At 41.1% G+C, this 15,613-nt stretch overlaps 1 protein-coding gene across 2 annotated transcripts; it reads right to left on the minus strand.

Annotated features, from left to right (window-relative positions):
* Positions 1 to 763: 763 nt before the first annotated feature.
* On the minus strand, positions 764 to 15,356 carry RAB5C (RAB5C, member RAS oncogene family). 2 transcript variants are annotated; one of them, XM_034415661.3, is made up of 6 exons: positions 15,231 to 15,356; positions 10,846 to 11,056; positions 8,282 to 8,433; positions 6,556 to 6,678; positions 2,754 to 2,847; positions 764 to 2,160 (listed from the first exon to the last, which is right to left on the minus strand). In XM_034415661.3, exons 2-6 carry the CDS (start codon positions 10,994 to 10,996, stop codon positions 2,045 to 2,047), a joined length of 636 nt encoding a protein of 211 aa, XP_034271552.1. In that variant the 5' UTR covers positions 10,997 to 11,056; positions 15,231 to 15,356; the 3' UTR covers positions 764 to 2,044. The 2 variants fall into 2 exon arrangements, with proteins under 2 accessions (XP_034271552.1, XP_087748235.1); XM_087892109.1 differs by having other exon boundaries at positions 10,846 to 11,050; positions 15,231 to 15,319.
* Positions 15,357 to 15,613: the final 257 nt, after the last annotated feature.

Consider the following 15,613-nt stretch of genomic DNA (forward strand, 5'->3'; position numbering starts at 1 on the left):
TTCTTTACCTATTCAGCTTTCAGCCATCCTCTTGTCATTCTTCAGATTCCCTCCTAATTTAATTTTCAGCACTCTAGAAATTCCAAAGGAAGTATTTTCCATGGACAATATGCAAGGACTATTTATTTCTCATATTTATAAAATAAAAATGTAGCATTTCTCCAATAGTGGAGAATTTATTTCTCATATTTATAAAATAAAAATGTAGCATTTCTCCAATAGTGGAGAATTTAAACAATATAAATTAGCGTTATTTGTACATAGTACCTCAGATTTCCAAACTGTAAAGCATGAATTCTCAAACTGGGTCATGATCCTCAAGCAAATAGGGGAAGGGGTGTATGTGTAGAGTTGTAGGTGGGTTTTTTTTAAAAATAAAAACTGATCAAATTTGCCCTGGGAAAGTACAGGCATAGGAGTATTGTCTGAGCAGAGCTATTTCTGAATATGATCACTTTGTGATATATGGGTAATTTTCAATGAAGTATTTGTTCAATACTAGGACAAAGTTAAAGATGATTTACCTATCAAAAATGTGGTGAAAGTTACCCATCTTCTATTTTTATTTTCTTTCCAGTCTTAACCCTCTTTAAATCATCAGTTATATTCATGAGGAAATGATTGCAAAAATGATCAATCATTTTAGGGAGTCATAGTAAATAAAGTTACAAAACACTTGCAAAAACTAAATGTTAAATTTAGAAAGTAACCAATATTTATGTAAGCTGATGTGCAAAAACAATGATTCAAGTATGTTCAACACTTGATTTATAAAAATTTATTTTTTAACTCATACACAACTGGAGCTTTGCCTTGAAGATACTGATGTACAGTCTTAAATACAAATATGCATAAGACAAAAATTGCCCTGGACACTAGCTCAGAAACAAAACCCCTTTTGCATTACCAATATTGGTAATGTTGTGTATATGAAAATACCTATCATTGCTCCCCTCCCCAGCTTGAATACACTCTACCAACCTGTTTCACTGACACACCCAACATCCTGATAGGGTTACTAATAGCATAATGTTACTTGTAAAAAATGATCATTTTATATATTTAACAGGCTGAATTAGTGCATTACATCCAATATGTAAATAATAGGTTAATGTAAATTTGGCATACCAAAAGTCCAGTGAAACCTAAGAAGGATAAAGGACTAATTGGTATATGTTATTAAAAGATACTGATTTGTTAAATGCTGGAAACTATAATACAAAAGAGGAAAATTAGGTTTCTATTGTTCTTCAAAAACATTCATAATTACAAATTTGGTCAATACAAAGCTTAGAGGCTATGGGTTTTTCCAGTGATGGGATTCAAGTAATTTTAACAACCGGTTCTCTGCCCTAATGATTTCTTCCAACAACCAGTTTGCCAAACTGTTCAGAAAGTTAACAACCGGTTCTCCCGAAGGGGTGCAAACTGGCTGAATCCCACCACTGGGTTTTTTTCTATCTATCAATACTACAGCTTCAAATCACTGTTACCTTCAGGTTTCTGTAACATAGTCTTTTACAGGCTTGTATGTCATTTCTGAACCAAACTTTCAAAGAAAAATGTGCATAATATTTCTGCAACTCATTCCTATTTTATGTAACCTCCCCTGGCTATAACTTCTATTTTTCTTTAGGGTACAGCCCTAAAGAACCACCAAGCAGATGTTATAGACATATTTTGTCTCAGGAAAGGATGTCCCTTCTTCCATGGAGCTCTGAGCAAATGCAAGAGTATAAATCCCTTCAGAAGATAAAAGGCAGAAAGGAAGAGGGATCAAGGTTTTGAAAGCACACATTGTCCACCCACAAAGATGTAGAAGAGTGCCATTGTTCATCTGTATTTTAAAAAAGGCTTCTTTAAAAAAACAAATCTATTGTTTGTTCAGAAGAGGAATGGCCTCTGCTATGCTCCCCTTCCCCATTCTATGAGGAAAAAAAAAATCTCAATGGAGGAGGAGAAAGGAAAAAGATCCTGGCAGCTGGTCTTCTGTACGTGCAATTGATTCAGACACATTCCAACTTGAGCTGCCAGACAGGAATCCTTAGTGGCTGCAACATTGCCCCTTGCTGGATTGGGTACTCTCCTGGAGGCTGACATTTAGATTCTTGCCTGCTGTTCCTGTTGCACTCTGTGGTTCATTCCTGGGAAGTTTCTTTGCTGGGGGGAGAGAGGAGGGTATATTTAGGAGTCTGGCTCTTAAATTCACTCCATGGGAAAAATTAAAAGCCACCCCCCAAAAAAATGGTTATGGGGGAAGAGATTAACTCAGATCGCCAGCTAATCCTGCCCAATGTACCTGTTGTAATTTAGTGGGAGACTGACATTCCCAAAATACACTTTAGAGAGATGTATTCCTAAACCACTCATTTTACCCCAGCTGTTGAACCTTCTTATTCCATAGTTTATAAGTTTCCTGTGTTTTCTTTTTACCTTGACTCAGTCTGTCATTCAACCCATTATTTTTACACCCACCTTTCTATTAATTTCTCCGTTTCCTGCCTTGTCTCTATTTCCCTCTTGCAGGTTTCTGAGTGCAAGGCTACAATTTTAGAGCCTATACTCTTACCCAACACCAGAAAGGTCCTCCTTTGCTTAGGCCTGCAACTTACCACAAATTTATATTGTTAAAATTCTGCAGAGTGTTTGAGAATTTAGATTACTATCCATGAAAGAGTTTCCTTGGTGTATCCCATGGCAGTAGTTGGAGAAGATACCCTCCTCAAGCTGCCTTTCTCTTCCCCTTGACTAACCTATTGCCACAAAAGCCTCATTCACATTCATTGCTGTCTTCGCTGATGTTTCCATAAACAGCAAGCTGTTGTCCTCTGCATAGATCTGGGCTTCCTGTAAGCAATCATGTCAGCAATGTCAGAATTTTCAAAGAGATGCATTTAATCTTTCTAAGCTTGGTTGGTTTCTTCTATAGCTAGATCATATCAATGTCATTAAAAAATATTGGGAATATGATAAATACAATCCCTCTACCAAGTTTTGACCGAAAAGCTCTAGCCATCCACATTTCCAAAGAGGGACTACAGGACAGATAAAATATAGAAATATTGACCAGGCATGTTAATGTGTTAAGATATAATATGCTTGATAATTCCCAGAATTAGGTTGACTGTGATAATTACTGTACATATTAGTGGGAACAAAGGGTTCCATTTTATTTCTCAACAGTCTTTACAATTACTCTGAAATTTAAGCCAAGATGTGCCAAAGTCACCATTCTTATTACAGAAGAATCTCAGAGAAAACAGTTCTTTGATCTGTTGTTCTTTGCTTGCTCTACAGTTCTTTGCTTTTTTTTTCAAATAGTGTGTCTTATTTCATTGGCTGGGATTAAAGAAATCAGGTTTAAACCCACTTCTGCTGAAAACCTTGAAAGTGGGGGTGCTATAGTAAACTCATCATCTTTCCAAATTAAAGGGAAGAGGAGGGGAATATTGACCAGTTATAGTCAAAAAATGATTCCAGGACAATTAGGGATTCAAGCTATAAAATGCTCATGCCTACTTTAATAAATTTTTGATTACACGCAACTTTGTACCAACCAAGGAATAAGAGGTGTGAAATAAGTAAAGGATATATTGCTAAATCTAGCAGCTTTACACAAGTTAGCTGCAGTAGTCCAAAGTACAAACAAGTTAGTATTACCCTTGGATTGTAAATGTGTAAATAACAAATAACAAATAGTTTTAAAAAGGCAATTTCTCTCAGATTAGTGGATTAATACTTTTCATGAAGTTATTTTTTTTGTATTTTGAAATGCTTTGTTGGTTGTTGAAAATACGTGTAAGAATCATGCCTAAAAAAAACACATCAAATTTTATCAATAAACCTGTTTAGCAAATTCATAACAAAAATGAAATGACTAAGCTTTCTTGATTCATAGCTTATGGCCGTGATGGCAAACCTACAGCACGCATGCCGGAAGTGGCACACAGAGCCATCTCTCTGGGCACACCAGCCATCGCTTGTTGCTCTTCTGCGTGCCAGCCAGCTGGTCTTCGCACCCACAGGAGGCCCAGAAACCAGAAGAGCAGCTCCCTGGCACAGATGCGCACACTGGGAAGCTGAGCTTCCTGTTTCCAGCATACATATGCACGCCAGCCAGCTGGTCTTCACATGTGTGCCAGAAACTGGAAGACCAGGTAACCTGCATGCATGAGCAAGCTAGAAACTGGAAGCTCAGCTTCCCGGCATGCATGCGTGCCAGGAAACTGCTCTTTTGGTTTTCAGTGCTCCCCCACATGTGCGCACTCCTGTTTCGGCACTCGGTGCCAAAATGGTTCGCCAACACTGGCTTATGGTATTAGATCTATTAGATCAGTGGTTCTCAACCTTCCTAGTGCCGCGACCCTTTAATACAGTTCCTCATGTTGGGGTGACCCCCAACCAGGGGTGGGTTCTAAATTTTTTTACTACCGGTTCTGTGGGCGTGGCTTATTTTGTGGGCGTGGCTTGGAGGTCATGTGACTAGGTGGGCGTGGCTAGCTGGTCATGTGACCGGGTGGCCATGGCTATGTGTATAGGGACTACTCAGAGGGCTGAAAAAAGTCATTTCTGACAGGTCCTCGCACTTTTGACTGGTCCTCACACTTATGACCATCCTCACATTTATGCCCGTGCAGCATTCTCAACAACCATGTCATTCATTTCACAACTGCTTCTCTTCACCATGGTGACAAGATAGGGCAAAAACGTAAAATGTGAGGACAGTCGTAAGTTCGAGGACTGGTCAAAAGTGCGAGGACCAGTCAGAAATAACTTTTTCAGCCCTCTGAGTAGTCCATATGCATAAAAGGATACAGCAATAGAGAGGGATGAAGGAAGGGAAGGGAAATTAGAGTAGGAGTGAGGGTAAGAGAGGGAGGAAGAGAGGAGGAGAAGGAGAAAGGAAGAGGAAGTAGGGAGGAGAAGAAGAGGGGGAGGAAGAGAACGTAAGAAGGAAAGAAAAGAGAGGTGGTAGGTTTGAGGAGAAAGATTGCTGTACAATAAAAAAGATGAAAGGGAAGAAAGCCAGCCCCAAACAAATATAAAGATATTAAGATAAAGAATGAATTGTTAAACTTTAAAGAATAAAAGAGAACAAATATGAATAAATAACAATAATTAGAAACACACATACAAACATACAATGTATTTTCTTTGAACAGAGTATTTGGCCAGTTCACAAATTTAAACAGTGTTTAGTCATTTCAATTAAATTTACAATTTCTATATTTCCTTTTTGCCACATTTATTCCTCATCTATTTTTGTAAAAAACCAATATTACCCTTTATCCTCATCTCTAATCTTAATCAAATTCAATTTTCCCTTCTATTCTATATTATACCCCTTCCCATTGTCATCTATTTTTATATTCATCCTCACATTGGTTAATTATGTAATATTACAGCTTAATATAAATTCAACATTTTAATATAAATCAATTAGTTATATAACTACCTTTTTTGTATATTAATCAATATGAACATTTATATTCCAATTATTTCCATGCAATCCAATTTCTTACAAATCAATTAATTATATTTACCAATAATAATAAACCAAATAATTTCCCCCATATTTTCCTCCAAACCACAACTTAACCATTTCTGCTTTCAACACAATATACAATTAATAGTATCTCAATTATTACAATTCCCTAGTTAAATAGAGCTTTTTTTCTTTTGTGTTTTAAAATCTTGAACTCTCCTCTTTTTCCCTAAATTTCCCATTGTTTGCACCTACCTTTTTTGGTGAGGAAAAAGAAAAGAAATCTGCCTAGCTAATTTTCCAACATTGCAGCAACAGCAAAGCCAACAGCCTGCTTTGCTTTCAGTTTCGTTTTTCAGCATAGCTAGGGGGAAAAAAAATCTCTCCAGCAAGCAGCAGAGCCCTGAGCAAAACAGCTGAGAGCAAATCAACTGAGAGTCGGGAGCCGATCTAATTAGCCTATGCTGAAGCTCCGCGGGCCAATAAAATTACAAAAAAACACTGAACCATTTGTTAAATTGCTGGCTCGTCCGCCCCTCACCCACCACTATTTATTAGCAATAAATAGTGGTGTGGAGAGGCGGGGCGAGCCAGCAATTTAACAGAGCCCCGCGGCAAGAATTTAAACAGTTTTTTTTCCTCTAGCCATCAGCTGGGACTCAGGAGGCAGCAATAGATTGGGAGTGGGCGGGGTAAGCGAATGGCCGGCGATCCAACAGAGAGTGAGGGTGAGTGAAGGCATGGGGGGGGCGAGAGAGGGCTTTGGCGACCCCTGTGAAATGGCCGTTCGACCCCCAAAGGGGTCGCGACCCCCAGGTTGAGAACCGCTGTATTAGATCATTCCCCAGTCAAAACATTTTGTTGAGGAATTATTCTGAGAAGGCACCTCTAATAGTCCTTACGCAAAGAGTGAAATTTGACAAGGATACAATTGGGTTTGGAGAAAAATAGTACTTAACCACCTTATGATTCTTAAACTATCTTAAGGTATTTATTGTTCATGTAGAAAAAGAAAAGTGCACTGCAGAAGGAAAAGCTATTATTTCCCAGTAGAAAATACCCTCACCTACCTGGAAGTCAACAGCTCGTTTGCTGGCCAGGTCAGCCTTATTCCCTGCCAGGGCAATGACGATGCTAGCACTAGCTTGCCTTTGCAGTTCCTTCACCCAATTCTTGGCACGCACAAATGTATCCTATGAAGAGCAAGCACAGCTCCATAATTCTCACCTCCTGAAACTCTAACATACGTATGTCTCCTGCTCCGAGAATGGTGATATCTCATACAATGCATTTTTCAGTGATGGGGCTCCTTCATACTTGGACTGGGGAACAGCTTCGAGTAGTATACCATGTATGAGACAAACTGGGCCTCACAGAATGAATTTCCTCCCCCCATCTATCCAGGGAGCAAAAGCTGTTAATGTATAATGGCAAGAGATACCAGGAACTTCAGATCAGGATCTGAAGGGCTACAGATTTACCACTTCAGTAGTGAACCATGATTCTTAGTTCATGTGCATTAAACACTGAATTATTGTTTATCTTTCTGGGCACAAGAGAGAAAGAGATAAAAGAAGATGTGCCAAAAAGTAATTCAATATTTAATACATGTAAATGATTTTTGGGGGGATTTTGTTTATGAAAAAGTTAATACAAAAATATCAAATTGCTAGATTTTAACTTCAAATGTGTAGGAAAGCTTAGATGTTCTGAGACTTATAAACCTCTTTGAGATATTTTTAATGGGAAGTACAAATGTATTGAATAAATAAACAGATACACCCTATGAAAATAGCATTCAGCTATACTTCTGAGCTTGTTTCTCTTCCTGCACCATCAATGTTACCAAGACTGCAAATGAAATGTCCCCAGGAAGAAAAAGAAGCTGAGAATACAAAAATCCAACAATTCAACATGTACCTATGTACATTCTCCAATGCTTTTAAGCTAAAATTAAAAATGGCCAAAGATACTGATCTTTCCAAATATGGCAGTTTTGTAAAATTTGGGCTATTTTCATTTTTAACATAAATTAATTCTGTAAGTTGTATGATCATTCAATAGAATTATAGACATCAGGACAGAGGTATGCTTCACATACTTTAACAACCGGTTCGCCTAGTACAGAACTGAAAACTCGCTTCAAACACACGGTAATTTCATGCGCGTGGCTTCCAGCACACCTTCTCGGGCAGCCGCTGTGGATAGAGCAGGCGAGGCACTGCAATCAGGTGGGCTGTGTGGGCGGGGCGAGTGTGAGAGTGAGATATATAAGATGGGATAGCACCGGGGCAGGTGGGCAGACCCAGCCGGTGGTCGGAACTACTGGTTTGCCTGAACCAGTCTGAACCAGCAGGAGCCCACCTCTGCATCAGGACATCTTTGGCTATTTTATTTCCAGTACCTGGTTAAAGCAGTTTTAAGTGAGGATTAGTTCTTACTGAGGCCAAAAAGTAATGTCAATGCTACATCACTTCATGCTGCAGATGAGGGCTTTAGCCTGCCTTCTCTTTCATTGTATCTTTAAATATTGTATAGAGAGAAACTTTGTAGAATAAGCTGTCTGAAATTGTACTGCTTTGAAATGTAACACTGTGCAAACTAGGCCCAATATTAAAGTGAAATAGCACGAAATTCAATCTATTCTACATTAGGGGTTCCCTGCTAGAATGCCATCGATTCAATGGATGCATTCATATATGCCTGGGATATCATATCCTCAAGGGAAATGAAACCAGTAAAGAAACACTGTTGCCCATGTGGAATAATTTTGGACTTAGTATATAAAAGCCTTACCATATTAGTGATGTCATAAACAACTATGGCAGCTTGTGCCCCTCGGTAATACATGGGGGCCAAGCTGTGGTAGCGCTCCTGTCCAGCTGTATCCCAGATTTCAAACTTGACTGTTGTATCATCTAAGCAAATGGTCTGTGTGAGGAAAGCAGCTGGAATACAGAAGGATTAAAGAATAGTCAGAAGAGGAATTGAGGCTGGGTTCCACTCAGGGGTGGCTATATTTTACACAGAAATGAGCTTTCTTCACCTGTAAAGCATCCAATTTTTGACTACAATTTGTATTGACCCAATAATTACCCATCTGCTGTATATTTGAAGTTTTCTTCCCAGTGATATATCTGGAAAACATTTTCTCCCACTGACATAGTTGAAACGTAACTCTGCTAATGGAGAACAGTTGTTTAACATTTGTACACCCTTTTGAATTTTCAATATTTGTGCCTAAACATGACCTAAAATACGTTTGGCTCTTCACAGAAATCCTAAAACTAAATAAAGAGAACCCAGTTAAACAAACGAATCAAAAACTATTGTGCAGTATTTGCTTATTTATTGCGAAAAATGAACCAAAGCTACATTGACCTCACAGTGTAAAGTTAAAATAAATTAACCTACAACAAGCCACAGCAACAAATTGTGATTGGAGAGAAGTGGTTTAATTGTAAAATATTTTGGGACTTCACTGTGAAGATTATAATGTTAGTTGGGGGAGCAGCTTGGTGTGGGGCCGGGATGGCGAACCTATGGCACGTGTGCCAGAGGTGGCACACAGAGCCCTCTCTCCTGGCACGTGCGCCATTGCCCCAGGTCAGATCTCTCATGAACTTCTGTTTCCCTGCAAACGATGAAACAGAAGCTCACAAAAGAAAAAGATCTTACCTCTTGCCACACTGCTGGTGTTGGGATGCCCCAACTCCTGCCGGCCAGCTGGTTTTCGGGTCTCTGCTGTGCATGTGCATGCATGTTAGCACACACACGTCAGCGCGTGCACATTTGTGCACACCTTTCAGTTTGGGCATGCACACACACAGTTTGGGTACTCGGTGTCTAAAAGGTTCACCATCACTGGTGGGGAATCTTTCCTGCAGACAGAGGTCTGGATTGAGTATCAGTCCATTTTGATTTGTGACTGGCATATATCAATGATGCAAAAGTGGGTCTTGAGCTCACATGAAGTCCCATCATTTATAGGTGCCTTCTAAATAATGCTGACAAATTAAACATATCAACTTGGCAATGGAAGGTGTGTTCTGGTGGCTGCTTCTAAAGCTTTTCCTAAGTGCCAAACAGACCCATAATATAAGTATTTGTTTGAAAAATTGCAACATTTATTATATTTAGCAGTCCAGAATTACTAAACCAATGTGAAGTGACCAAGAATTGTCTGAGGTGATTGCTAAGTGCTTTATTACTCCTGATTTTTTTTTTCATTCATCTCTCTCATTTAAATCATGAAGTACAGAAAAAGCAGACTAATTTAAGATGTGTGACTGAAGCCAAACTAATCGCATCTTCCTTGTGGCATCAGGCAAGTGGGATTTACAAAAATAATGTTTGAGGCACAAGCCTTAGTTTTTAATTCCTTTATCTCAGTATGTATAGAATGCAGATTCCTAGCCAAATAAAAATAGATTCTTAGGTAACTATTACTCTCTTCAGATTCTTCACTTCTACCTAGTCAAAAAGACTTGACTCAAACCTGGCCAGAAAAGCTTGCTCTGTTAAACTTGTGTACAAAATTGCCAAGGTATACAATGTGCTTGGCATTTGTCACAGGAACATTTTAAAAAGGAACAGAAATTATGTAGCTATTGGCATCAAGCCAGATGACACTTTAACAAAGCAAGGTTTCTGCATGGCTACGTACGTGTAATGTCTTTTTTGTTTTTATTCTTTCCACTTGAATTGGAACCACAGCTAAACAAAAATCTCAAAGGGACTTCTGGAACATGTTAGGCATGATTATTTAGCTGATATTTGTTTTTATTTTATTACATTGTATCAGTATCTGTTGTAAACCATCCAGAATCTCTTACATTACGCCAGGAGTAAATGCGATAAATAATCCTAATCTCAGCATTTCCTGGAGACAACTCAATCCTTCTGCCAAGTTGCTCCATTCAGAAACTATATTAATAAGGGAACTCTTCTGGGAGATCATTTGGATCCAGGCTTTCAACCTTACCAACATTTCATACAAAGTATCGTAAGAAAATTTGTCTATTTGTCCATTGTGTAGTCATAATAATGGACGCTGTAGCCATAGTCCACTGAATAACAATTTACCATCTAGATTTGTCTCCCAACTTCCAGAATTCCCAGCAATCACGACTTTCTGTTAGAAAATTCTGGGAGTTGTAGTCCAACACACAGAGTATGCTGGATGATTCAAAGACAGATGGAAGGTATCAGCAAGAATTAACAATTGTGCCCATCCCCAAAAAATTTCTATGCAGGTTAGTTTAGAAAGAATTCCTTAATGACAAATACTTGTTAACCATTATACAAGGCTAAATTTCAAAGAGATTCTGAACAGCTTTATCAATGATTGTGACACTTACCTCCGATTGTGCTCTCTTGATACTCATGAAACTGTCCTTTTACAAAGCGTAAGACAAGGCTTGATTTCCCAACAGCTGACTCTCCCAGGAGCACCAATTTAAACTGACAGATCTTGCCTATAGTTGGCCCATTAGGACGTCGACCTGCCATGGCCTACAACAATGGCACAAGTTCCAATAGAAAGATGAGACTCAGCAAACAATGCTGTAACTGAAAGAGAAAAATATTTCAGCCAGGGAAAGAAAGAGGTTTCTTTTTTTACAACAGCTGAAGTATTCGATTCAAACAGTCAGTTTGAATCATCATCTGCTGAGAAATCCTTGAGCAAGTCAGTTATTAATATGTAAAGAATACTGTTGTTCTTCACTTCAGAAGAAAATTGCAGCTGCAAACAGAAAATGAAAAGGATTTTGCAAGTTAGAGAAGCGTATAAATTAAATGACTGTTAAATTGCCATTTTAATATACCTTCAACATCACCTAAATACCAATTTGGGGTTGTATCCAGAAATTGGGCATAATCAAACTAATTCCTTAACCCCTTTCAGCTGTCTAAAGCAGCCTAACAGGGCTAATACTGATTAACTATGCAGAATTGAAGGTTTGGAAAAAAAAAATTTGTGTTACAAGCTTTGACCAATATTACAATATGATATTGAACTGAGTTTTGGATTAAAAATGTAGCACTGTACAGTTTATAGAATGTTTTCAAGATAATAGTTTAGAATTAAAATGGAAACAATGCAATTAGCCACAAATAAAGAATCCTGAGAATCAGGAAAAATGGCTTAATTACTATGGAAATTCAGCTGTTAAAAATCAAGTTTTCAGCAAGAAGCATTAAGATTTAAGATACAATATAATATAATTAAATGACTCTGATAAGTTAATTATGTATGAAAATAAACAAACACTTTATGAATGTTACCTGAAAAGGTTTCACCACCAGATTTTCAATCTGCAACCAGTACATGCATTTATCCCATTGGGGAAATATGTAAGCTTTATAACACAGGGTTCTTGAAATAACCAATTTTAACATGTTTACAGAAGGATAGGTTGCAGACTTGACATAATAGCAATAGCACTTAGACTTACATGCTGCTTCAGAGTGCTTTTACAGCCCTCTCTTGTAACAAGTATATGACTAATAAAATGCACTTATTTTATTTTACTCATATACCAAGATCATTTCTTGCAGGAACTTTTCCCAACCTCATATCCATAGCTCTTGAATGACAGTCCCCATCATCCATGATCATTATGGCCAAATTATATTCTGAGTTTGAAGGAACTCTATTGCCGTGGTCACCAACCGGTGGTCTGCAAGAAAACTTTGGTGGTCCGCAGAAAAGTTATTTGCATTTTTTATATTGCACTAAATCAGGGTCCTCAAGCTATGGCCCCTGGGCCGGATATGTGCAATGAACATTTGTGGTGTAGCCAGCCTGGGCACTAGATCGACCCCTGCAAACTCTGATTCTCAAGGAGCCTGGCTGAAGTTTCACGCGCTGCTCACTGGAGTGCCTGGACTCCCAGTGACAGGATGGGGTCCTTCAAGCACTTAGCTTGGCCTCTTGTTTAGTAGCTCCAGACCCTTCCTCCGTCACAGGAGAGCAGACGTCTCAGTGAACAGTGCACGAAACTCCCACTGCCCGGGAGGAGAAGAGTGTGCTGGAGCCCAAACGCCGGGCCTTGCCAGCTTCGGAAGCCAGGGATCCTGCAGGCATCCCAGCCATGTAAAGGCCACCCGAACTGCCGGGTTGTTCGCTCCACCTGCTTGCCCACCCACCACACCTGGGCCTGCGGAGCACCGTCCGCTCCAAACCAAGTGGCGGGGAAGGACTGGTCAGCCAAGGACAGTGCCCTTCTAGTGCCTGCCGCCCTGGCAAAGGTGAAGTGGAAGCAGGCAGCAGCAGCGACACGATCCTGGCTGCCAACGCTGCAGGCAAGAACTGGCCACGCCAATCCCATTTCATGGCCATGCAGACAGAGTCTACACTGGCTGCTTCTCTCCACTGTAGTGCTTCCTGGATGTGGCTTACTGCTCCGAGCCCAAAACGGCGGGAGATGAGGTCTGCTTTGGCATCACCAGCTGGCCAAATGTACCGCAACGAAGGTGGAATGCTGTTGCTGCGCAAAGTAGCATTTTGCTCCCACACACTAAGGTTCCAGCTATCACCACTGCCACTTCAGCCTGCCTGTGCCACCGCCACCCCTTGCCACAACAGCACCATTACCTCATTCCGGGAGGTGAGGGCTGCGCATTGCACCACATGCAATGTTCCACATACCAACCTCTACGGTGGAGATTTCTAGCCCCACCACAAGCTGTCCAGCCGGTCCCATATTCCAGAGCTCTAGTCACAGGACTGGCCCATTGGTTGTCCCAGAGCAGCTCCTCCACCTTGGTGCACTGGCCTGCCGACATCCCACGGATGTTAGCAAGCTACCATCACTCTGCCTGTCTTCCTTTTCCTTCACTCAGATTGACCACAAAGCTTCTCCTTGAGAGAAGGAACACAAAAGAGGTTCCTGGAAGGCTGTGTGCTCGGACCAGGCGCTTTCTCTTGGGCCTCGAGGCCACCCAGAGGCCTCGCAGAAACAGAGAGGGGTGGGAAGCCGAGAGAAAGCACCTGATCCGGGCACACAGCGCTTCAGTGTCAAGCTAGGTTGACGTTCCCTTGCATTGATCCAGCAGACAAAATAGCAAAGGAGGGCAGAAAGAAACAGTCCAGTTGCCAAGGTACACCAGAGTGTAGTGGAGAGCTTCTTCTCCATCTTCCCAGGAGCATGGGACTTCTCGTGACCGGGCCCTGATCTCCCTTGCAGTTTGTTCTGCTGCTGGAGGATGGGCTGCAGCAGTCCCACCTTGGCCCAGGCCAGCTCCTTGCAATCACCCATGCCAGGATTGCGGCAGAGAGTCTCCCCCTTCGGGGTATTTTTGTGCAGGTTGAAGCAGGGCAGAAATTCCAACTTGGGATCTGCTTCAGCCTCCTGGTGCAGGGCTTTGGGCGAAGGCTGGAGGGAAGTGCTAATAGTGGCGAAGAGCCGGAGGGCCTTGTTCCAGTGGGACAACATCATGGCATGGAACTGGCTGACCATCTCAGCCCACTGAGCCATCAGGTGCCAGTACTTGGCCTTGCCTTGTACTCCCGCAGGTCTTCCTCTGCTTAGAAAGCCTATGCTCATTGTCCTCAGTGAAGTGCTTCTGTTGAGCCCCCTTCTCGGTCAGATCCAATTTGAGCTGAGCCAGCTGTTTTGCCAAGTCTTTCTCATGGCGGCTACTTAGCTCCAACAACTGCTTCCTGTTCGGGCCCTAAGGAACCCGGGCGGGGAGAGTAGAGGCCAGACAGGTGCCCCTCAATATGAGTGACATCGAGTTGGCCCCGTCCACCCAATCACATGACCACCTAGCCCTGCCCACCCAGTCAGTCATTAGGCAGATCATATTAGTGGTCCATGGGATTTAAAATTATTAATTTAGTGGTCCCTGAGGTCCGAAAGGTTGGTGATCCCTGCTCTATTGGATACCATCAGAGGCAATACTAGGATTTTTCACACTGTCCCAAGGCTTATGATGAACTTCTGGTATAACTAGAATATTTTATATAGCAGCTATTACTAGCAGTTGCCAGAAGTCAATAATCACTAGAAGACACCAATATATATATATATAAAAGATAAAGATGGAAACCATATACCAACCTCCTCAAGATGGAGTACACACACAAACAAGATGATCAGAATGAAACATAGTAAGAGCTAGAGAATGTTATACAAATCTAACACCTTTATTCTTTTAATATATGGCATAAAACATATTAAAATGATTGCATGCATGAATGCTGTACCTAAATTTAAGATGCTGTCATCAACTATAAATTAAGTCATATTAAAAGGGGGAAAGGAAGCATTCCCAGTGAGGAATGTCACACCCACCACAATCAGCACCATCCCTTGTTATCGCCATAGCTTTGTTTAAAGATCAGCGATTATGTTGTTTAGTTCTCAGGTCAAGGACTCGGTTCCAATTCCTAATAATCCTCAAAGCAAAGCAACAGGATTCTTGTCAACAAGTCCCAAACCCAGCGCAGCCTTTTGTAACCAAAGCAGACGCCACTCCAGTTCCAGCAATGTGAACTAATTGCCTCCAGGAAGCCAAGAATTTCTCACGTCCTCGTCTACCAGCAACAGGTAGTGAGAGATAGACTGCCCCAGAACATGGAAGTTTCATTTGGCTTGCCAGGCTAAGAAACCCCATTTCCAAGCCACTCTTTAATGTGTGACGGAGGGAAAATTAAAGGACCTCTCGCAAGAATTTAAAACTGGAAGGAGTTTTAGGGGTTGATTTTCGTCTTTCCCGAACAAAACCTTACACTTACCCGCTCCCGCCTGCGGGACCGCCGCGGAAAACACTCCACCGCCTGCCTACCGGAATCCCGTTTTCTCCAATTCCAAACCTCAAACGCAGCCACTTCCGCCCTCGGCTTCTTTTCAGCTTCTTCCGCTTCCTCGGGAGCTCGTTATTTCCACTTCCACTCTCTGACAGGCTGTCTCATTGGCAAATCAAGAGAAAGAATTCGAAGCCCTGCCTTTTTCACCGCGAGCTGGTGATGTCATTCGAGAGGGAGGGGGGGAAAGGGGCGTGGCCTTGAGTAATGGGCGTTAAGCCTAGGGGCGTTACTGACGGTTAGAAGTACCTATATGCCTGTGGCGGAAGCGCAGGAAATCTCCAAGAAACGGCCTAATACAAATCCTATTACAT

This window comes from Pantherophis guttatus, chromosome 4 (assembly GCF_059756535.1).
Source record: "Pantherophis guttatus breed Tessera chromosome 4, ASM5975653v1, whole genome shotgun sequence".
NCBI lineage: Eukaryota > Metazoa > Chordata > Lepidosauria > Squamata > Colubridae > Pantherophis > Pantherophis guttatus.